The following is a 15,165-nucleotide window of genomic DNA, read 5'->3' as shown; positions in this document are numbered from 1 at the left end:
AATGTACTCTTTGTGTCTGGCTTCTTCTGTGCAATATTACATCTGTGAGATTTATCCCTATTGTTAAGTGGATCAAATTATTCTTTTTAAAAAATTGTTGAGTTGTATTCTATTGTATGAATTTACCACTATTTATCTATTCATTTTCCTATTGATGGACATTTGGTTTGTTTCAAATTTCCTCAATTTCCCTCCTATGGTCTCTCAACTTTTTATTGGCCTTTTACCGCCCCCCCCCCTCTCACTCCCCCACCGAGGGTGCCCCACTTCTGCTGCCTTAATGCCTTGGAACTCTGGTGTTGTTTACCTCCGACCCCACTTTGCCATCAGTGGTGGCCTTTTTTTTATTTTTTTATTTGTATTAATTTATTTTAGAAAGAGAGAGGGAGAGAGAGAAACACCAATTTGTTGTTCCACTTATTTATGCACTCATTGGTTGCTTCTTGTATGTGCCTTGACCGGCAACCTTGACATATTAGGTTGATTCTCTAACAAATTGAGCTACCCCGCCAGGGTGGTGGTGGTTCTTTTGGATGGATTGCATGGCGTTGCTGTTGTCCAGGGTGTCACCAAGATCAACGTCCTCCCCTTCTCCCAGCAGGCTGTGGTAGGAGGCGATCCAGCCGCCAGCTTGACCTTGACGTTCAGCAGGGCCTTGTACTCCTGGGCTTGGTGCTGCCTCTCTGCATCTCATAGTGCATCTCCCGTTCCCTCGGGCTATTCTCCAAGCTTGCCTTCAGATGTCCAATTGGGTCCAGGTGGATCTCCAAGGACTGGACCGTGCATCTCAGCTTTGTGAAGGTCATCTCAGCAGCTCCTATGTCAGCGGTCTGCGAGGTGACCACTGTGGTGCTGTCCTCAATCTGCTGCGACTAGTGCTTGTCTAGTTCCTCTCGGTTCTCCCGAGCCAGCTCATCATATTGGGCCCAGGTGTGTGCCATGATCTTGCTGAGGTCCCGAGATTTGGGAGCATCCAACTCCACGGTCCACCCAGAGTTGGCAATCTGGTTTCGTAGACCATTTACTTGCTTCTCGTGGTTCTTCTTCATGAAGAGCAACTCCTCTTTGAGGGTCTCAGTCTCTGTCTCCAGATGCAGCTGAGTGATTTTGGTGTCATCAGAGGCCACTGATGTCGCTCTCCAAACACTGGCTCATGGCCAGCTCTGTCTCATACTTGACTCTGAAGTCGTCAGCAGCAAGACGGGCATTGTCAATCTGCAGAGCGATGCGGGCATTGTCCACAGAACGTGCAAAGATCTGAGCCCTCAGGTCCTCGATGGTCTTGAAATAATGCCCCAGTCTCTGGCCCGAGCTCCCTTCTTCTTCAGGAGTTCTGGATTTTGCTCTCCAGTCCCCCATCATCAGCCTCCAGGCTTCTCACCTTCTCCAGGTAGGAGGCCAGGCAGTCATTCAGGCATTGCACAGTCTCCTTCTTGCTCTGGATGCCCCCTATGTCTCCCAGACCCCTGGCCATCCCTGCAGCCAGGTCCTCGGACCCCCACTGCCCTGCACGCTGGTAAAGTGGGATGCAGAGAGGCCCAGGAGCCCAAGCCCCCAAAACTGGCTGTGCTGCTGGCCTGCGGGTTCAGTGGCTGGGCAACTGCACAGAGCCCAGGTCTGCTAGTTTTACGTAGAAGCTGGACCGGCTGCGAAGCTCATGTTGCTCTGGGAGGAAGGCAAGCAGCTAAGACTCAGGTTCAAGTAGCAGTCCAATTTCCTCGAATTCTTGGTAGGCGCAATTGACAAGAAATTTGGGGTGCACACAAACAGGTGACAAGAAATGAAAAACAAACAGTTTTTGCAGATCACTCAAAAATTACAACAGGCAAAATTATACTTTGCAGGTGATAGGGAATTTAAAACCATCTTTTGCAAGTCATTCACGATGACAGGTGAGATTATATTGGAAGACCCCTGTGTTCCCTCTTGGTTCATTGACAAATCTAAGCTTGAAAACTTCTTCTAATGATGTGCATGGATTTTGAATCCAGCTGAATATTTTTCTACCAGGAATTTCAAATAATGACGCTCTTGTTTTCAGGACGCGCTTGTGTTGTTAGAGTAGTCACTCCGCTGCTGACTTGATCCCTACCAAAGGGGCACCCCAGCTGCAAATTGATACCCATGACGATGGGGACTTGGGGCCTTTCCCTGGAGCTGTCTCCCCCCGAAGCCCTCTTCTGTCTCCCTGTGTATTGTCTCTCCTTATTATAAGGACACCATTGAATGTAGGGCCCAACTTATTCCAGCATCGTCTTAACATATCTAATTACATCTGTTTTATTTTTTGCCAATAAAACGTTATTTATAAAGACAGGCAGGGGGCCAGATTTGACCTACAGGCTGTAGTTTGCCAATCCTGGCCCTATAGGTTGGAGTATATAACCAACAACCTATTGGTGGGCCTATGGCAGATGTAATGGGAAAAAAGTATTAAAGTGCATAGGAAATTGTCAGAGAGCAAGGCCACAACAGGAAGTCGAAAGATAAAAACTAAAACATGGTTCATACTAGAAGGAATACTTAAGTATTGAAGATGGTTGGCTACTAGAGGTAGACTATTAGTGGGATTTGAGGAAGCAGAGGTGTTATAAACCTTTATGATCGTTTTGATACTCAAACAACGACAACAAAGATGTATATGTATTACCTTAATAAAAAAAGTAAAAACTTAAAAAAACAGTCAACTAATGTCAGGGCACTCCATCTTTACTGCCTATATTGTACCAGATTCTGTGGTATAGTCTCTCCGGGCCTGTGGAATTCCCACCAGGGGGCGCTGTGAGAAAAGTTACAGTTTTTCTCTGTAAATAGAAAATAAAATAAGAATCACCCTGGCTACAGTAGGACTTGCCAATCTACCACCCCAGGGGCCAGATCCGGCCCTTTACCTGAATTTGTTTTGTTTGTTGTTTTGCTCTTTTATTTTTATTGAGGTATAGTTGATATATTAGTTTCAGGTATATAATATAATGATTTAATGTTTGCATATATGGCAAAATGTTCACCACAATAAGTCTAGTTATCATCTGTCACCAAACATAAATACAGAATTTTTTTATTGTGATAAGAACTTTTTTTAATTAATTTTTTTTTTATTTAAGTACTAGAGGCCCAGTGCACAAAATTTGTGCACTCATGGCGGGGGGGCAGCGGAGGGCCTCAGCCCAGATTGTGAGAGGGCGCAGGCCAGGCCAAGGGACCCCACCAGTGCACGATCGGGGCCAGGGAGGGATGTGGGAAGTTGGCCAGCTGGGGAGAGACCGTGGGAGGGCTCCAGGGTGTGTCCAGCCCGTCTTGCTCAGTCCTGATCGGCCAGACTCCAATAGCAAGCTAGCCTACCAGTTAGAGGTCTGCCCCCTGGTGGTCAGTGCACGTCATAACAACTGGTTGGCTGTCTGCCCTCTGGTGTTCAGTACACATCATAGTGAGTGGTTGAGCAGCTTTAGCATATCATTAGCATACTAGAGGCCCGGTGCACGAAATTCATGCACCAGGGGGAAAGGGGGGAGGTTGTCCCTCAGCCCAGCCTGCCCCTTCTCACAGTCCGGGAGCCCTCAGGGGTTGTCCTACTGATGGCTCACGGGGAGCAGGCCTAAGCCGCAGTCTGGCCTCCCTCTGCCGGAGGTGACTAGCTGATCAGGGAAAGGCACCACCTCCGTTACCCCCTCACTGCTGCTGCTTCTGGCCTCCCTCTGCAGGAGGAGACCCGGCGATTAGGGGAAAGCGACACCCCCATCACACCTCTGCTGCTGCCACTGCCAGCCACGAGGCTGCCTGAGCCTCGGCCTTCGCAGCCACTGCGGCTAACCTGAGCCTTGCCCGGCCCTCATTGTCTGAGCCTTGGGCCCTCGCAGTGGCAGTGGCCATCAGCGGCTTGCCTGAGCCTGGGGCCAGCCCTGGGCTAGTGGCAGCCACCATTGCATCCCCAAAGTTGCAAGTCCCTGCCCTGTCCCCGACACTGCAAGTCCCTGCCCACTCTTGCCTGCTGTGCACGCAGCCTGCTGATTGGTTGTTACTGTGATGGCATCCTGACCAATTTTCATATTACCCTATTATTAGATAGAATATATTGGTTATATTAGTTTCAGTTATACACTACAGTAATTTAACATTTTTATACCTTACAAAGTAATCACCCCACTAATTCTAGTAATCACATGTCACCATGTAAACTTATCACAATATTATTATTTTTAAATATATTTTATTGATTTTTTACTGAGAGGAAGGGAGAGGGATAGAGAGCTAGAAACATCAATGAGAGAAACATTGATCAATTGCCTCCTGCACACCCCCCCCCCCCCACACACACACACACTGGGGATGTGCCCGCAACCAAAGTATGTGCCCTTGACCGGAATTGAACCTGGGACCCTTCATCCCGCAGGCCAACGCTCTATCCACTGAGCCAAACTGGTCAGGGCTTATCACAATATTATTGACGATATTCCCCTTCTTCTTTACACCCTTCCCCTACCCCCTCCCTTCTGGTAACCTTCCCTTTGGTCTCTGTTTCTGTGAATCTATTTTGTTTTTTGTGTGTGTTTTTTTAATTTCACATATAAGTGAAACCATGATATTTGTTTTTCTCTGCCTGACTTTTTTTACTTAGCATAATACCCTCTATATCCATCTATGTTGTTGCAAATGGAAGATTTCAATCTTTTTTATTGCTGTGTAACATTTCATTGTATGTTGGTAGGTGTGTGTATCACATCTTCTTTATCCATTCATCTACCAATGGACAGCTAGGTTACTTCTACGCCTTGGCTATGGTAAACAAAGCTGTAATAATCATAAGGGTGCATGTATCTTTTCCAACTAGTGTTTTTATTTTCTTTGGATGAATACCCAGAGGTGCTGGGTTGTATGGTATATCTATTTTTATTTTGATGAGTCTCCCTCCTTTTTTTCCCATAGGGACTGCGGCAGTTTGCAGCCCCACCAACCGTGCACAAGGGTTCCCTTTCCCCCACATCCTTGCCAGCACATGTTACTTGTTGACTTTTTGATAGCAGCCATTCTGCCTGGTGTGAGGTGGTATCTCATTGTGGTTTTGATTTGCATTTCCCTGACGATTAGTGATGGTGAGCATCTTTTCATGTCTGTTGGCCATCTGAATGTCTTCTTTGGATAAATGTCTTTTCATGTCCTCTTGACTATTTTTTTACGGGATTTTTAAAAAAAAATCAGTTGTATGAGTTTCTTATATATGTAGGATATCAATCCCTTAGCAGATATATCATTTGCAAATGTATTCTCCAGTTCAGTAGGTTGTCTTTTGTTTTGTTGAAGGCTTCCTTTGCTGTGCAGAAGCTTTCTAGTTTGATGAAGTTCCATGTGTTTATTTTTGCTTTTGTTTCCCTTGCTCGAGGGGATGTACCCAAAAAGATATTCCTCAGACCGATGTCAAAGTCTACTTCCCAGGTTGTCTTCTAGGAATTTTATGGTTTCAGGGCTTACATTAAACCTCTAATGCATTTTGAGTTTATTTTTGTATACCGTGTAAGAGAGTGGTCCAGTTTTCTCAATACCACTTAACAATATTGAGCCTTCAAGCCTGTGAACAAGGTACATGGCTCTGTTTATTTTGGTCTTTACTTTTACTCAGCACTGTTTTATATTTTTCAGTGTATAAGTCTTTCACATGTTTGTCAGATTCATCCCTAAATAGTTCATATTTTTTGATACTATATTAATGGTCTTATTATCTTTGTAAGATTTTTATTATCCTTACCTGAGGATATTTTTTTTATTAATTTTAGAAAGAGAGGAATGTATTGGGTCTCGGAAGAACTGTTGGTCCAGAAAGAAACTCACTACAGACTGATTCATTTGCCTGTCAGCATAACTATTATTGCTTGTCTCACATTCAGTTCTTATATCTCTAGTGACACATGATCTCACTCATCTAGGGGAAATGATGAACAACATAGACTGATGAACAAGAACAGACCCAGAAACAAGGAGGCATCAATCGGACTGTCGGGCCTCAGAGGGAGGGTAGGGGAGGGTGGGGGTAGGGGGGAGAGATCAATCAAAGGACTTGTGTGCATGCATATGAGCCTAACCGATGGTTAAGTTCAACAGGGGGTTGGGACATCCGTGGGGAGGGGTGTGGGATGGGAATGGGGGGATGAGGACAAATATGTGACACCTTAATCAATAAAGAAATTAAAAAAAAAAAAGAAAGAGAGGAATGGAGAGAGAAACATTGATCAGTTGCCTCCTATATGCATCCCGACTGGGGATCGAACCCACAACCCAGGTATGTGCCTGGGCACAGTTAGAACAATCTGACTAGTTTTAATTCAGAGCAGCTTGACCCTTCTTGGACTTAAAAGGTCAGGGAGTGTTCATCAGAGCTAATTCCTCTTTGTCAGAGGTTCTGGTCCACCGGGCATCATCTCAGTGTAAGGATAACGTTAGGGCCGCATGTAGATGCTCTGGCCCTGCCGCCCTCCTGTAGCTCCCTCCACCCCCTGCCCACCCCCTCATAGCAGGCATCCCGCCCCGCCCTGGCCGTTCCGCGCCTGCTTGCGCACGCTGCCCAGAGGCCTGGAGCAGCAGGGGCAGAATGCAGCGTCCTGGCCTGGCCGCTGACATCTTTGTTGCATCAATTTGCATATTCCCTCCTTATTGGCTGTGGGTGCCGCCATCTTTGTCGTGGAGTGATGGTCAATTTGCATATTCCATCTTTATTATATAGGATAGGCCTCCCCACTCAGGACCTTATGGGGCTTCTGCTTAAATTTTCTTCTACCAGGACATTCTGCTGCAACTCTCAAGTGGTTCTTTGTCAGATGTTACTTTTTCTACATATAGGTGTTGCGGACTCTTCTTGCCCTGAACTGGACATGGGGACTTCACCATCTGGGACTGCAGCCCTGAAGCGTCCAGAGGCTGGCATTGCGGCTGCTCCTCTGCGGGCAGGGAGGCCCCCCTCTCAGCCCACGGTGCTAGTGGTCCTTGCGGACGCCGCTGCCTCTCTCTCTTCCAGGTTCTGCTGCTTGGGTGTCTCGGCTCTTCCGTTCCCAACCCCGCCCCCTGCCACTCAAGGCCCACTATTGCTTGTGATGAGAATGTTTAAGATCTATTTTCTACATAGTATTATTATTTTTTAAAATATGTTTTTATTGATTTCAGAGAGGAAGGGAGAGATAGAAACATCAATGATGAGAGAGAATCACTGATCAGCTGCCTCCTGCACACCCCACACTGGGGATCAAGCCCACAACCCAGGCATGTGCCCTCGGCCAGAATCGAACCCAGGACCCCTCAGTCCGCAGGCCGATGCTCTATCCACTGAGCCAAACCAGCTAGGGCTCTACATAGTATTATTAATTATAGTCACCATGATATACATTATAGCCCCTGGACTAATTATTTTATTAGTACCTTTGTACCTTTTGACTCTCTTCACTCATTTTGCCCACTCCTCACCCCCCTCCCAGCCCCTGCTTCTGGAAATGGCCAATCTGTTCTCTGTGTCCATGAGTTAGTGTTTTTTTAAAAAAATTATTTGTTTGTTTTTAGATTCCACAAATAAGTGAGCTCATATACTATTTGTTTTTCTCTGTGTGACTTATTTCACTTAGCATAATACCTTCCAGGTCCATCCATGCTGCCTCAAATGGTAGGATTTTGTTCTTTTTTATAGCCAAGTAATATTCCATTGTATATATGTACTACTTCTTTTTTATCCACTCATCTGTTGATAAACACCTAGGCTGCTTCCATACTGTGGCTACTCTAAGGAATACTGCATTGAACATAGGGGTGCACATATCTTTTTGAATTGGTGTTTTGGATTTCCCTGGGTAAATACCCGGAAGCGGAATTGCTGGGTCATAAGGTAGATGCACTGTTAATTTCCTGAGGAACCTCCACACAGTTGCTCCAGTGGCTGCCTCAGTGTACATTCCCATTAGCAGTGCAGGAGGGTTCTGTCTTCTCCACACCCTCGCCAGCACAGGCGGTTTGCTGATTTGTTGATGATAGCAGTTCTGAGGGGTGTGAGGGGATACCTCGTTGTGGTTTTAATTTGCATTTCCTTGGTGGTCAGCAGTGGTGAGCACATTTTCATGTGTCTGTTGGCCATTTGGGTGTCTTCTTTGGAAAAATGTCTATTCAGGTCCTCTGTCCAGTTTTAATTGGGTCGTTTCTTTTGAATTTTTAAAAACAATGTACATGGGTTACTTTCATAATATTATTAGAAATTAGTTGAACTATGAAAAAGTAATGGGTTAGCCCTATAGAAGACTGAATTGACACCATCCAGGGGAAGGCGGAGAAAGGACATATGTTTTAAACTTTTGATGAATAGTCAAGTTATTCTTCAGTGGAGCTGAACTAACTCACTACTACCAACAATATGTGAGCAGCATGAATGGGTTTTAAGACTTGTAGCTTGAGAAATTTGGGGTTAATCACTTAAATAACCTATGCCCATCATAAACTGTTCGTTTCTAAAGTCAGCCCAGCAATGTCATTTAAAATTGTAAGGTAGCATTTGATTGCATCTAAACGAAAATCTAACCAAAGCAGGTTGTAAAGTATGGGCTTATTTTTCTCACCAGACAGAGGAGGCCGACTGAAGGCACGTAAGGCAGGGTAGCGTGGTAGGAGGGGGTGAGATCGGGGCTGACATTGCCCACCCCTCACATCTCAGCTCAAGCAGCCTCTCCAGACCTCCCTGCCTCGGTCAGCTCCCTCATCAAACTCTCTGGACCTACCTTGGGGCTCTTTGCACAATTCTCGGTTTCTCTGTTGTCTCATGAAACACTCTTAATCTGGTTTTGCTCATTTTTGTGTCCCAGCATCCATGACAATGCCCAACATAGGGGCTGTGGCTCCGTATAGACTTCATCAACACATGCAGGAAGCAATGCATGCATGAATGAATGATGAGTGAATGAATGAATGAATGAATGGTCAAGCTAAATAAAAACCACAATTCTCCTGCCCAGGAAGCAGTTTTCTCCAGGGGTGGGGATGGTATGGGGAGGCAGGGACAGGAAGTGATGTCACAAAAGGTGGCTGGGACAGAAGGTTCTGGAAGGGCTGGCAGGGAGGGAAACTGCCCACCTTCCTGCCTCTCGTCACCACCACATCCTGGCTGGACCCAGAAGGTGATGAGGGCTGGGAAGACGCAGCACATGTAAGGTTTCCGGGGGAGCGACTTGTTTGTCACTTTTGTGGAAGAAGAAAACACCCTGAGTGTCCAGATGGCTCAGCAACCAATGCCTTGCTGTGATGGCCAGACCCACACCTTGTGAAGAGTGGCAGGTGCCAGAGGTATGGGAGAGGGGCACTTGGGCGTCCTTTGGGATTCAGCGTCTGACTGTCATTCAGCAGCACATTTCACTAGGATTTGGTCTCACCACAGTCACATGTTTTGGCTTTGAGCCAAAGATACTGACCCTCAGCATCTTAAAAAAATTTTTTATTTTATTTTTTTATTTTAGAGAGAGGAAGGGAGAGAGACAAAGAGAGAGAGGGAAGAGAAACAATGATTGGTTGTCTCCAGGGTGCACTCCAGCTGGGGATTGAACCTGCAATCTAGGTATGTGCCTTGACGAGGAGTCAACCCTGCAACCTTTTTGGTGCACGGGATGTCGCTCCAATCCACTGAGCCACTGGGCCAGGGCGTGATGAAGACTTTTTAACAACGAGTACAGAATTAGTATATGAACAAAGCTCAAGCCTATATAGAAAGTGGGGAGTTATTTGCTAATAAATTATTTTCTTTTTATATTTTATCTTTAGTAATACCTGAAAACCCAATCAATTAGCTACAGAAGATTTGGTCCATTTTAAGACATATAGCATACCTTTTCCACATATAGTAGAGTCCCAGACAGTTCTATGAGGTTTGACAAATCCATAGAGTTGTATAACCACCGATTCAGTCAGATATAGTACATTTCCATCACCCCCCCCCCCAATTCTCTCATGTTTCCCCTTTGTAGTCAATCCCTCTTCCTGCCACAGCCCCTGGCAACCTCGGGCTGTTCTCTGGCACTATAGTTTTGCCTTTTCTAGAAAGTGACATAAATGAAACCATAAAGCGTGTGAATCTGTCTTCTTCCACTCAGTTAATGCCTTGGAGACTCACTCAAATGGCCGTATCAATAGTTCATTCCCCTTTGTTGCTGAGGTCCGTTGTAGGGAGGTGGAGGGGAGTTGGTTTTCCTCAGGAGACTTCAAAATGTTTTCTTACTCACAAGATCACGTAGAGACTTGACCCCTCTATTCCAACGTTTAGGAGACTTCCGGAAACTCACAGATTGAACGCTCTCTGGACTTCACAACTTCTCTCTGATCCGACATACGTGCCACTCTCCTTTCCTCCTAGGCCCAGAGCAGTCATGACTAACAACCCCCGATTCTAGGCAGACATGGCCGGTGGGTGGGAGTTGGGCTGGGCCCTGCAGCCCCTTTGCTAGTCCTACTAAGTTCCGGCTCTGTGCCTTGCAGCTCTGTGAAGAATGGTCTCTGCGGACCTGAAAGTGCTGAAACCCCAACAACTTAAGAAGAGAAGGCTGAGGACCTTGAAGTAGACATGACGAAAACAAAAGGCAAGTGTGGGAGAGGGAAAGGGGCACTGCCCTGGACAGGCTTTTCCTAAAGAGCCTGGTCGGGGAGAGTTAGGACATGGCCATTCTGTCTGTGCCCGGACCCCAGGGGGTGGGGTGGGGGTAGGGGTGGGGTTCTCTGCCACTAATGAGGAGTACAGGCTTGTGATTTCAGAGCCTCGCTTGTTTTGTTTGTATCACAGCAGCATTAACAAGCACCTTCCTATTGGGAGGTGAGTCCGTGGGAGGAAGCATATATATGTATTTGTTATAGATATATGTAATTATATCTATAACTAGAGGCCCGGTGCATGAAATTCGTGCATGGGGGGGGTGTCCCTCAGCCCAGCCTGCACCCTCTCCAATCTGGGACCCCTCGAGGGATGTCTGACTGCCCGTTGTCAGACATCCCTCTCACAATCCAGGACTGCTGGCTCCCAACTGCTTGCCTGCCTGCCTTCCTGATTGCCCCTAACCACTTCTGCCTGCCAGCCTGATAACCCCCTAACAACTCCCCTGCCAGCCTGATTGATGCCTAACTGCTCCTCTGCCAGCCTGTTTGCCCCTAACTGCCCTCCCCTGCAGGCCTAGTCGCTCCCAACTGCCCTCCCCTGCTGGCCGGAACGCCCACAATGCCCTCCCTTGCAGACCTGGTCCTTCCCAACTGCCCTCCCCTGCTGGCCATCTTGTGTCCACATGGGGGCAGTCATCTTTGACCACATGGGGCAGCCATCTTGTGTTGGAGTGATGGTCAATTTGCATATTATTTTTATTAGATAGGATAATAAAAGCATTATATGCTAATTAGGCTGGACAGTCAAATGACCTTCCGACGTCATTCCAAATGTCCTTCCGGATGAAGCCACAGTGGCATGGGTCAAGGCAGAGGTGGTTAGGGACATCAGGCAGACAGGTAGAGTGGTTAGGGGTGATCAGGCAGGCAGGCAGATGAGCAGTTAGGAGCCAGCGGTCCAGGATTGTGAGAAGGATCCCGGATTGCGAGAGGGTGCAGGCTGGGCTGAGGGATGCCCCCCATGCACAAATTTCATGCACCGGGCTTCTAGTCCTATATAATAAAAGCCTAATATGCTAAGTGTCCGGTAATCTGGTCAGCCGTTCAACCAATCAAAGCTTAATATGCTAATGATATACTAAGGCCACTCAACCACTCGCTATGACATGCACTGACCACCAGGGGGCAGATGCTCCAATAAGTAGGTTAGCTTGCTGCTGGGGTCCAGCTGATTGGAGCTGAGTGAGATGGGCCGGACATGCCCTGGAGCCCTCCCGTGGTCCCTCTCCAGCTGGCCAACCTCCCGCATCCCTCCCTGGCCCCAATCGTGCACCAGTGGGGTCCCTTGGCCTGGCTTGCACCCTCTCACAATACGGGACCCCTCAGGGGATGTCAAAGAGCCAGTTTCGGCCTAATCCTGCAGGCCAGGCTGAGGGCCCCCACTGGTGCACGAATTTGTGCACCGGGCGCTAGTATAATAATAAAAGCATAATATGCTAATTAGATCGGATGGCTGAACAGTGAAACGAACAACAGGATGACTGTCCAGACGACCTTCCGGACGACCTCCCAGGATGAAGCCGGGGCTGCAAGGGTCGAGGCAGTCGCTGGGGCTGCGAGGGCTGAGCCCCTTCCACGAATTTCATGCATTGGGCCTCTAGTTATATATAATGCAAATGTAATAATATATATGGTGCAGATATAAGTGTGTGTGTGTGTGTGTGTGTATATATATATATATATATATACACACACACACACACACACACATATATATACACACACACACATATATAGTGCAGATGTAATGTATATGGGTGTAGATGTAATATATAGTATAGATATAGTATATATGTTGCAGGTGAAATATTATATATAGTACAGATGTAATACAAAAATGGCAAAAGCAGGTTTACAGTTGTTCATATGCTTATGGTTATTATAATAGCTTTATTCAAAAGAATGTCACAGTGGCACCGTGCACTTCGGTACAATCTCAAGTGTTCAAATTGCTGGCCTTCATTGTTTACACATTCTCACAGTCTACTTGCTTAACTCAAGCACACTTTGGCACAGAGTTCTTTATTGCCATCAATAAACCTACTTTTGCCCACTGCTGTATATGTAGTGAAGATGTAATGTTATATATATAATGCAGATATAATACATATATATCGTGCAGATGTAACATTATATAGTTCAGATGCAGTGATATATATATAGGGCAGATGTAATATATAGTGCATATGTAATAATATAGTGCAGATGTAGTAATATATAGTGCAAATGTAATATATGTAGTACAGAAGTAATACATGTAGTGTGGATATAATATTATATATATATATATATATATACATATATATATATATATATATATATATATATATATATCTTATATAATAAAGATGTAATATGCAAATGGTCGTTATGCCATGAGGTGTAACGACCGACCGCGTAATGACTGACTGTGTAACGACCGGATCACGGGTCAGCAGGAGGGTGGGGCAGCGAGCTACAAGCGGGCGGCAGAGAGCTACAGGAGGGGGCAGAGCAGCAAGCTATGAGGGGGGCGGGGAGAGCTACAGGAGGGCAGGGCAGTGGGCATAGAGCTACTGGAGGGTGGCAGCTTATGGTATTTTGTTATAGCAGCCCACATGGACTAAGACATCCCCCCAAATTCAGCTACCCAGTGCTCCAGAATGTGAAGTAATTTGTAAATAGGGTCATTGCAGAGAGGATGGGTCTTAATCCAATATGACTGGTGTCCTTATAAAAGGGGAATCAGGTCACAGGCTCACACACAGGGAGAACACCGTGTGAAGATAAAGGCAGGAACCGGGTGATGCTTCCATAAGCCGAGGAGCTCCAAAGATTGCCAGCAAGTCACCAGGGGGCAGGCCTCGGGAGGAACCAACTGGCCAACGCCTTGAGCTGGGACTTTTTGTCTCCAGAGCACAGACATTTGTCTCCAGAACTGGCAGAGAATACATGTCTGTGGTTTCAGCCACCCAGTCTAGAGCAGACACACCTTGTTTTATGCTGCATTTTCTTACAAATCAAACGTTTGCTTTGAGCAAACTTATCAGTACCATTTTCCAAACAGACTTGGATGAGGGTTAGCATTTTTTGGGGGAGTAAAGCATTTTTAAAATCTTCACCGGAGGATATTTTTCCCATTGAATTTTTTTAGAGTGAGTGAAGGGGATGGGGGAGGGAGGGAGGGAGGGAGAGAGACACTTCTATTGGTTGTCTCCCGCATATGCCCCAACTGGTCCGGGAATTGAGCCTACAACCGAGCTACAAGCCCTTGATCAGGAATCGAACCTGCGACCCTTCAGTCCGAGGGCTGACACTAACCAGTGAGCCAGACTGGCCAGGGCAGGAATAAAGTATTTTTAAATTAAGGTATGTGTATTGCTTTTTTAGAAGCCAAGCCACCTAGTCCTGGACTGTGGACCATTCGTCCAGATGGAGAAGTCATTTTGAGGCTATCAAAACATGGGCCAGGCCATGAGCCTCCCTTAACCATCCCAGAGTATTTTCGGGAGTCAGTCAACCGATTTGGGACTTATTCAGCCGTCGCATCAAAGAACGGTGGAAAATGGGAAGTACTGACTTACAACCAGTACTTCGAGGCTTGTCGGAAGGCTGCGAAAGCTTTGCTCAAGGTGAATGAGTCCCTTCCCTCCTTCCCTCCCTTCCTTCCTTCCTTCCCCCCTCCCTCCCTCTTTTCCTCCCTTCCTCCCTCCCTTCTTTCCTTCCTTCTTTCCATTCTTCCTTCCATATAACTTATTCAATCATTCATTGAGAATAGGAAATACATATACATACATATGGTACAAAATGCACAAGGCACCACAAGATAGGAAGGATAACTGGTGAAAATTTTCCCTCCAATTCTTTTTCTTTTAAATATATTTTTATTGATTCAGAGATGAAGGGAGAGAGATAGAAACATCCACGATGAGAGAAAATCATTGACCGGCTGCCTCCTGCATGCCACATACTGGAGGGCCCACAACTCGGGCATGTGCCCTGACCAGGAATCAAACCGTGACTTCCTGGTTCATAGTCAATGCTCAACCACTGAGCCACACCGGCCAGGCCTTCCAATTCTTGGCCCCTTCCGTATGCAGGTAGCCACCATTGCCAGCTTTTCGTACATCCTTTTGGGGAATGAATTATGTGTATATGTGATATAATTTACCAATATGCAAATGTTTACACACATGGTAGCCTATACCCACGATTCTGCACCTTGTTTTTTCCTCTTGGCAAAGGATCTCTATGTGAGCTACTACTGCATGACAAATCACCCCTACGTTCAGGAACTTAACATGACAAACATTTATCATCTCCCGGCTTCCATGGGCCACGAATCCAGGAGAGGCTTAGTGGGCCCAGAGGATACCTTTGGAGTATTTTCGCAATATGGCAGCCAGCTCCCCCCAGCATGAATGATTCAAAAAGAGTGTGAGCAACATGGAAAGCATGGTATCTCTTACAACCTAATCTCAGCAATGACATACTATCACTTCTTCCATAGTCTATTGGTGACACAGACCAATC

At 46.3% G+C, this 15,165-nt stretch overlaps 1 protein-coding gene and 1 pseudogene across 2 annotated transcripts in view; one reads left to right on the top strand and one right to left on the bottom strand.

Annotated features, from left to right (window-relative positions):
- Positions 1 to 475: 475 nt before the first annotated feature.
- Positions 476 to 2,126, bottom strand: LOC307100603 (keratin, type I cytoskeletal 18-like; annotated as a pseudogene). The gene is made up of 2 exons: positions 2,123 to 2,126; positions 476 to 1,600 (listed from the first exon to the last, which is right to left on the bottom strand). The product of its transcript is annotated as a keratin, type I cytoskeletal 18-like (transcript).
- An 11,877-nt stretch (positions 2,127 to 14,003) lies between these two features.
- Positions 14,004 to 15,165, top strand: part of ACSBG2 (acyl-CoA synthetase bubblegum family member 2) — a gene marked incomplete at both ends in the record, with an annotated part of 40,092 nt that continues 38,930 nt past the window's right edge. The window contains one exon of the mRNA XM_079773074.1: positions 14,004 to 14,264. Coding sequence (XP_079629200.1) covers positions 14,004 to 14,264 — 261 coding nt within the window. The remainder of the gene's footprint in view (positions 14,265 to 15,165) is intronic.

The sequence above is a fragment of the Cnephaeus nilssonii genome, assembly GCF_951640355.1.
Source record: "Cnephaeus nilssonii genome assembly, chromosome: 5".
Classification (NCBI taxonomy): domain Eukaryota; kingdom Metazoa; phylum Chordata; class Mammalia; order Chiroptera; family Vespertilionidae; genus Cnephaeus; species Cnephaeus nilssonii.
This window is presented reverse-complemented; position numbering and strand designations above follow the sequence as displayed.